Below are 9,739 nucleotides of genomic sequence, written 5' to 3' on the forward strand. Positions count from 1 at the left end.
ATTGTGTTATTACCTTTTTTTTTTTTTTTGCATTCTCTTCATCATTTCTCGTAACAAAAGTACCCAAAATAATTTTCTAATTTTTCCAAGGCTCCATTGTTGATGTTATTGTTTGAACTTAAATTTTCTATCCCATCTTATTCTCTTAATTTTTTTTTTTTTTTGGTGAAGGGTAAGTATATATTAATCAAAAATAGGTATACAATGTTCTGAATACAAGCTCAACTCACTAGCTAAGGAAAATCAAGAAATTACATAGATACACGAGACAGCCATTGTGTTTCTAATGGACTCAAGGGAGATCTATTCCTTTTCTTCCATCTTTCTAATACCTCATTCCAAACTTGATGCACTAGAACTTTAGGGTGGATAACTGAATGGTGAAGCCTATCATGATTCCTAGCCATCCATATTGCGTGAATGACACCAACATAGAAAGCACCTGCAAGTAACTTCTGCAGTACACTCTTACATCTACCAGCAGAGAACCACCTGATTTTGTCATCTGTAGGGACTGGGAATTGAAGTTTCAGTTGCAGCAGACTCATACACCTTCTGGTAAAGACACAATCATGGAATAAGTGATCATGATATTCAGGGGCAGAATCACACAAACAACAGTTGAAATCACTGCAGATACCCATTTGGACCAGTCTATCACGAGTAAGAAGTTTCTTATGGAGGGTTGCCCAATAGATAAAAGCAGTTTTAGGAATGTTGAGAGAATTCCAACAAATAAACCGCCAAGGGACCTTAGGAGAGGAAGTTCTTAACCAGTTGTAACCAGAAGCAATGGAGTAGCCAGAAACATTGTGAATCCAAGTGTTATCATGGTAGCCAGCCTTAAAAATATCCTTGACCTGCACAATTTTCTTCCAAGTCCAACTGCAGTCTAAAGGAGCAGTATAATCAGTCCAAGCACTCCCTTTCATATAAACATGGTTCACCCATTTAACCCAAAGGTGATCCTTCCTAGTAGCTAACCAACTGGTATCACTACTACAAAAATCAACAAAGAGGACGGTTCAAAACCGTCCTTATTACTTAAACAAACCGTCCTTATTTCACCCGTCCTCGTAGGCTAAGAGGACGGTTAAGATAAAGTCAAACCGTCTTCTTTATTTTGTAAAAGCAGGACGGTTGTCTAAAGGAACCGTCTTCGTTTTATTTTCAAAGAGGACGGGTACAGGTCAGAACCGTCTTCTTTTGGATAATGACGCTTTATCATACAACCGTCTTCTATATATTTTTGCGCCAATTTTTGAACTCAATTTCACGCTACAATTTCGCGCCAATTTCAAGTTTTTTGCGCCAATTTTTGAAATTTTTTTCGCGCTACAATTTCACGCCAATTTCAGGTTTTTGCGCCAATTTTTAAAAACAATTCCGCCCCCATTTTCTAAATCAATTTCAGGCCAATTTACAAATATAACCTGCACACAATATTTGCACATATCCATACGCTTTCACACAACCATATTTTTGAAAAGGAAATTGTTTCATTCATATTCTATACGACAACAGTCGCTTAATATTATATTCGGTTACATTTCAAAAAATCCAGCAAATCTTACCATTATACTCTAAAATCCAACCAAATAAAACCATATAAGTTTGAACCTCCAAAATACAAGCTACCAACGACTGAATTTTGAACACACGGACTAACACAAGTTTCTCCATCCACAAACCATCACATAAACTATCTGATCAACTTAATTACTTTAGACGTTGCCATCAAATACTTGCGCCTTAAACTCCAATGCTATTTAGCCCAAATTTCCCGCACCTCATCAATTTGCTCAACCGAGTATGTTTTCGGAGCTTTAATCATGAACTACATACAAAGTAACCAAAAAACACAATTATAATTATTTACATACCAACATATTTAATTTATATAAAATGAAGTAAATATTGAAACAAAATAAACAAATGAAAGGACGTACATTTGGAATAATACTAATATATCGGCCTCTGATGATCTCCAACATATATCGGCAGACATAATATCCACATAAGACGGTCCCAAATGGCTGTGTAGGACACTAAATTCGAAATCATGTCAACTACAACGTATATACAATAAGCCCACAACAAAAAAAAAGGTTATTTGATGAGAATAATCCAAATAGTATTACTAGTCTTCTCATCCACCAATAATCAATGGAAAGGGTTATTCCTTAACTTACGTTCAATACAAGGCTGAAGAAATTGACCCTAATTTAGCTAAAAAAAGCTAACATGAATGCCATCACTACAATACTAACGCCTAAACCACAAAATTAAGGCAAAATAACTCAGGCTTGGAGTCTAAAATGGAAGAAAGTAAATAGTGAACATACATTGTTATTGAATTGAATATGTGCTTTGCCACGTGTCCATGACTTGCCACCATTAGTGCTTCTCAACAAAATTCCACTCCATCCAGCAACTCAAGCTTCATCCTACATGTCATCAAAGCCAGTGAACCTGAGTTATTGTCTACCTACTCAAGGATAGTATTCATGCCATTCCAAATATGAAAGCTTGAAATATGAAAGTTGTAATAGGAGTTAGGACTATAGGTCCTTCATTATCTTACCAACCAAACAAGCCAAATGAAATTTCAAGCATTCATATAATTCGGATGCAAATTCAGGGGTTAATGAACATTATAACATTCTGATTATTCATTACTACATGCCTGACTTTAGGAGCTAATATATGGAGTTATTCTCACTAGTTGCTATCATTCTTATATGGATAGAGAGCTTGAAATGATAACCTTAATTGAGAGTTAGAATCATGGACAGGTCAGCTATATATCTTGAGTTATAGCCACTGCAAGAGGACTGCTCGGAAGAATGCTCTACAAAACCATTCTGACCCGAACTTGCTCAACTCTATATCTCTCAATCCAGGCTCTACTAGTCAGTTACTCTGTTAATGAAGTCTTGATAGTCTTTAGAAGAACAACCAAAACCAAAAACAATATTATTAAAAAAGAACAGAAAGCCTATTAGTTTATTTTTTGCCAAGACTCTTAGTCAACCTAAAAATAATGTAAAGTTTCAATCTCTTAGTCTTACAGAATATCCTTCAGTCCCTCACCAAGATTAATTTTCATCTGCCTTCTTAACTTTGCTAGCACTGCAAAATCAGAATTCATCACCATCATATCTCATCGAACAGAAAGACAGAGTAAGCATTCATCACTAATGTGTGGTTTAAAAGGAAGTGCAAAGTATCCAACTCATATCTCAGTGTCAAGCCTTTATACTAGTATCTGTTGCAACTGACTGCAAGTAAACAGCCATTTATGGAAGCATACCTCTAATATGGTGTTGAACCGCTCTACCAAATTAGGGAGCTTCAAAGTGGCTACACTACTTTAATGGCCCCTCTGACTGATTTTTCAAAGAAAGGAGCTTATCAAGCTTAGTGACCAGTACAAGCCTGTCACCTGAGATAGAGAATCGCATTACAAATTCACGTCTTAACGAGATTAATCAAACAGATATCTACAGTCATCACCGTACCATTAGAGCATGATGCAATTAGCCTTAAAATGCACCTATCTAATACTGCTTATGTGTTAAATGCTTCATCATCAACAAATGTGCAGTCCATGCCAACAGCTTCCGTTGAGTCGATTTTCTTCTGAATCTGCAAGAGGACGATTAATGGGAGAACGGGAGTAACTAGTTTTATGCTGCACATATCTCATACAGTAGCAAGCGTATTAATTGAAAGCAACACATAACTTCTAGGGTTATTAAAAAAAAGCAGAAACTTAAAATTAAGGTTTCAACAACATAAGCTACCTTAATGGCAGCGCACATGTTGACGTCGCGAAAGTCTCCAAGATACATAGGAAGAGTAGTAACAGACAAGAATAGTCAAACACCAACCTGTCGTAAATTGAATACAAAAATTATAAAAGATTGTATCTCATAGCAAAGACAAATTTAATTAAAATGTGCAGGGCACGCAATTAGAAAGTGATGAATTGACGGTAGTATAGACACACAACTAAATGTTGCTTCCTTAATGGAACAATACATGGCAAACAAACATTAGAGTTGATCAACTCCTATGAAGCAGTAAAGTCATTGGCGTATACAGTAATTAAAAAAAATACAATCAGAACTCACACAACTTCTCACCCTAACTAGTTAGATCATTTCAGGATCAGTTTCACTTTATTTCTATTTTAATGTAACAACAGAATGTTGGAGAAGAGAACAATGGTGAGCATAAATAAACTAGAAGAAAGCACGAGATAAATACACCTATTTAAAGCCGGCTTATTAATTGGATAGTCAACAACTCAAGCCTAACAAGAGTGTATGTATATCAGCATGTACCCTCTCAATAGCATTTTGATAATCAAAGGGAATTAGAGCATAGTCAAAGAAGCAAACTAAGCAAGGTACTATAAACAATGAAATAAACCAATAAGACCAACAAGATTTAGGTTTTTGTGATGATAATCTCAGTATTCAACACAACAACAAAATGACTAGTTCGTTGAGTCAGCAGGATCTCAAAGCGTGAAAATGCAGATTAAAGTTCTTCTATATGCATTCAGAGATGACAACCAGAGACCAAAAATACTAATTGCCAAACATCTAATAAATTCTCAAATAAAAAAGATAGTAAATTAAAAGGCAAAATGAGTCCACTCTTCCACACAGCTGAAAAGCAAATTTAAAAAAAGCAAACGAAAAGGAGGTACCATGACATACTAGTATCCTTGTTATCCATGACTTGGTTTCAGTTTATCATCTTTCTACAGGGTCACAAACCTTGAATTTATCACTCTTGGTGTTATATAAGGTTCACCCTAAATAAAAACCCAATATATATAAAAATTAGGGTTTCATTTTCCTAATAATTGAACAATTTTATCACACAATCAAATAATTAAGCACCGGTAACATTGATTAAGATACTAATAAATCATATCAATAACAAAATCAACAAAGAAAGTGAAAAAAGGGGATAAAAAAGAAAGAAACCCGTTGAAATACGCGAGGAGCGATGCCGGGGAAGCGATTGGGGGATTAGCAAGATGAACGTCGGTTGTCGGCGGTCACTGGTGGACAGAATGGCGACATGGTGGCTGGTGGAGTTGGCGAGTTCGCTGGTGGTCGCGGCCTCGCTGGTGAGGAGTGCTAGAAATATTGAAGTAGTGTAGGAGACGTGGACAATTTGATAACAAGGGTGTGTGACGGGTGATTTTAAACCTAAATTGGGAGAATTAAGAGACATCGGATATGTAAATGTCACATGTTTATAAAAGTTGGATTTAATAGACATCAGTTATTTAAAGACACCCATGTATATTAAAAGGTAAAGACATCAGTTTTTAAAACCTCCGATGTAGTAGTGCTTACAAAACAAATATTTTATCTTCAGTTAGGTTAGTAAGTATTGAACACCAGAACAGTGTGATCATGGGTCTGAAATTGTCCAAATTGGTTGTGGGAGCTTGTTGGCAAGCAAGGGTATTGAACACCAGAAGAGTGTACCTGGTGTCCCTCAACAGAATGCTCGAGTTGAGAGGAAGCACAGGCACCTCATAGAGACAGTTAGGGCTATTCGATTGCCAACAAATATTCTGAATTGGAAAACTCCCTATGAAATTTTGAAACACAAGCCTCCCTATCACTCCATTTTATTTAGTTTCTCTCAACAAATTGTTGTCGTGTATCGTTTACCATAATTCACCAATTTTATGGCAAATGATAATCAATTTCTCATTATAAGGGTCGGTCTCATGATAATTTAACTATAAAACTGTCTTATACGAAAGAGCTTGCAGTAAAAAAGATTGATAAATACAGCAAAATCAACAATTAAACATATAAGCACAAGAAGAGTAAGGGGATTGGGGATAAGCACAAACAAATTAACGAAAAATTGGAGCAATAGCACAAGCAATTAACGAATTGTCAGAAATTAAATGGAGAATATGATATATAGAATTGATTTCATTGTTGAATTATGATAGTCATGAAATCAATTTGTACTAAATAAACGAATTATCAGATACATAATGAAGAATATGACGATTGACAAACACCTCGATAAGGCGATGAACGACTGGCGGTGATCGTGCTACGCTGTTGCTTTAGGGCGATGATGAAGATGAATGTTGAGGCGGTGGTTTGCGAGGCGCCGGTGGTTGCGTCAGAGATGAGCGACAGACGATGAGGGTGGTTTATGTGCTTTAGGGTATAAGGGTTTCGTGAATCGTGTATATTGTATATTGTTTGAATAAGCAGAGGATTTCGTGTATATTGGGAATTTGGATAATCGGGATTAAAAAAGAAGACGGTCTAGTATTACAACCGTCTTGTAGTTTAATAAGAAGACGGTTTTATTGACCAACTGTCCTTGTTACTTTTACAACGAGGACGGTTGTCTCTATTAACCGTCCTAAGTATGTATTCACTAATGGTGCCAAATTTTTTGACTGAAATAAGACGGTTCCGTCTCCAACCGTACTCTAAGGGGCGTCCTCTTTGAGTAAAATTGTAGTAGTGTATATTTTCCAAGGACAACTTTATTCCAAATCTTAGCATTCATAAGACCCAATCCCCCTTCCTCTTTTGGAGTACAACACTTTGCCCAAGCTACATTAGGTGCTCTGAGGTAAGCATCTTTTCCTCCCCAAAGAAAATTCCTACAAATAGCTTCTACTTTGTTCATGACACCAGAAGGGATAAGAAAAATTGAAGCCCAATAGGAATGCATAGTGGACAAAACTGACTTAACAAGCACCATTCTACCAGCATAAGATAGTTGTCTAGCTCCTAAGGACCTGATCCTGCTGACAATATTTTCAATGAGAATATGAGCATCAAATTTAGAAATCTTCTTAGATGAGATTGGAATACCTAGGTACTTAAAAGGTAGAGTACCAACTTTGAAACCAGAAATAGCAACAATCTCATCAATAAGCTCATTCTTGACTCCATTAAAATAAATGTTAGTCTTATCACGATTCAAACAAAGACCAGAAGCAGAGGAGAAGGTAGAGAACTCCCTAAGAAGCCACATGATGGAAGCAGGAGTACCTTTGCAAAACAAGAGCAGATCATCCGCAAATAATAGATGATTGAGCTTTAGACTGCCACACATAGGATGAAATCTAAAAGAAGACTGTTGGGCTACCACAGAGAGAATTCTAGACAAGTACTCCATGCAAAGGGTAAAGAGCAGAGGTGATAAAGGGTCACCTTGTCTTAAGCCTCTCTTGCCCTGGAAGAAACCAAAAGAATTCCCATTGACATTAAGAGTATAAGAGGGAGTAGACACACAAACCATTATGAGATGAATGAATTGAGGAGGAAAATTCAAAGCCTTGAGCATTTGATGTAAGAAATCCTACTCAACAGTGTCATAAGCTTTCCTCAGATCAATTTTGATGATGCATATAGGGGAGGCAATTTTCCTGTTATACAAACGAATAAGATCCTGACAAATGAGCACATTCTCCACAATATTCCTTCCCTTTATGAAGCCACCTTGGCTCCTATTAATAATAGTAGGCAACACCTCACTTAGTCTAGCACAAAGAATCTTAGCAATGCATTTATAGAGGGTATTGCAACAAGCAATGGGTCTATATTCAAGGACAGAGGTAGGATGTTTAACTTTAGGAATGAGGGTCAAAGTAGTAGTATTGATTTGTTTAAGCATCTGGCCATTAATAAGAAAATCCTTAATAGCACCTACAACATCATTACCAATGATATCCCAGGAATCCTTATAGAATTGGCTTGTAAACCCATCAGGCCCAGAGGATTTAGCAGCAGGAATAGAAAACATAGTAGCTTTGATCTCATCCTTAGTAATAGGTTTAAGGAGAAGAGTTTTGAGGTCATCAGTAATAACAGGCCTCAAATTAACAGTGGCAACATGAACAGGAAGAGTAGAAGCCTTAGTCCCCAGGAGATCCATATAATAAGACAGGAAGGCATGCTCAATATCCTTGGGGTCAGAATGTAAGCTGCCATTCATATCCTTGATTTGCAAAACTTTATTATGAATCTGTCTGGCACGAATTTGATTGTGGAAATATCTAGAGTTTTCATCACCTTCACTAACCCAGTCCACTTTAGCTTTTTGGCTGAGAAAACTAAAGTGGGCTTTAGCTAAACTTCTGTAAGCATCAGCAGCAGAAGCTTCAGAATTCATCAGACTGGTATTAGTAGGGTCCCCATGAAGTTGACATTGGATGTTATCCAGATTCACTTTAGCAACCCCAACAGCCTTCTAAATATCAGAGAACCTGTTCCTATTAAGCTCCTTTAGAGGTTGTTTCAAGCTTCTTAGTTTGGTAGCCACTTGATACATCCAGGAACCAGAAACCTTCTTACTCCAATGGTGCTTAACAAGCTCTTTAAATTGAGGATCCTGACCCCACATGTTAAAATATCTAAAGTGAGGTCTTCTCTGATTAACAACTCTCCTATAACACAAACAAGGATTGTGATCAAAAAGTCCTTCAGGTAAAAAATATGCATAAGACTCAGGAAACAGCTGCAACCAATAACCATTAATCATAAACCTATCCAGTCTAGAGTAAACTCTAGTACTAGACTCTTGCTTGTTATTCCAAGTAAAAAAGGCACCCTGTGCTTTGATATCTACAACCTCACAATAATCAACACAGTCCCTGAAATCAGTGATATCACTCCAATGAACAGGCCTGCCAATTCTCTCATTAAAATCAAGGAGATTATTAAAGTCTCCACAGATGCACCAAGGGCCAACCCAAGAATCCTTAATGTGCTTGAGATCATTCCATAAATTAAGACGTTCCTCCTCATCATTAGAGCCATAAACCACAGTGAACATAAATTCATTACCACTAGCAACTTCCTTAACTTTAGCAGAGATGAGCTGGTCAGACATTGTAATTATATTGACAGTAAAACATTGTTCAATCCAAATAAGCAGAATTCTACCCCCTGGATGGCACTGGATGTTGCTAACCCCACTCTAGTGTTGACCAAGCTTATTTAAAACCCCAGAACAGTCAATATCCTTTATTTTATGTTCAACTAACCCAAATAAACCTACATTATTTTGATAAAGGAATCTCTTAATTTCTAATTGCTTAGTAAGCTTATTCATACCCCTCACATTCCAACTTCCTATGTTATCCATTAATAACCTCTGGTGGCCTATCCAATCTCCCTTCCAGACTTTTTGTTGGACTATTCAGAACCTCAGCATAAGTAGGAGACTTAGGAGCCTCAAGAGATGAAGTAGAAGCAATTTGGTGTTCTTGTCTAATCTGTTGAGTGACAACAGTAACAGGCGAGAGAGTAGCAGGGGGTACAGTCACAACTGCAGGGATTGTAGCAGATACCCTAGGCTGTCCTCTAACAGTAAGGGCATGAACTACTACAGGACCAGCAGGTGCCCTAACTGGAACCCCAGATTTAACCACAGGTCGCCATTCTTGTCTCTGCTTAGGGATAGGTATTGATTCTTTCTTCTTCTTACACATATCATCAGTATGACCTATTCCTTTGCAAAGTGAGCACAGGTCAGGTTTCTATTCATATTCAATTGGCACACAAACTTCAGACCCTTTCTCATCTTTGAAAAAAATCCTCTCAGGAAATTTTTGACCAACTTCAACTTCAATCAGAATCCTGGTATATCCTAGTCTAGTTTTATCAGTAGTAGCCTCATCATATCTCATATACTTGCCAACTAATGATGCAAGTTTTTT

The 9,739-nt window shown here is 37.0% G+C and overlaps 1 protein-coding gene across 1 annotated transcript; it reads right to left on the minus strand.

Moving 5' to 3' along the window:
* Positions 1 to 251: 251 nt before the first annotated feature.
* Positions 252 to 932, minus strand: LOC141613456 (uncharacterized). The gene has a single exon (XM_074432190.1). The coding sequence runs from the start codon at positions 930 to 932 to the stop codon at positions 252 to 254; it is 681 nt and encodes a 226-aa protein (XP_074288291.1).
* Positions 933 to 9,739: the final 8,807 nt, after the last annotated feature.

This window comes from Silene latifolia, chromosome 11 (assembly GCF_048544455.1).
Source record: "Silene latifolia isolate original U9 population chromosome 11, ASM4854445v1, whole genome shotgun sequence".
Classification (NCBI taxonomy): domain Eukaryota; kingdom Viridiplantae; phylum Streptophyta; class Magnoliopsida; order Caryophyllales; family Caryophyllaceae; genus Silene; species Silene latifolia.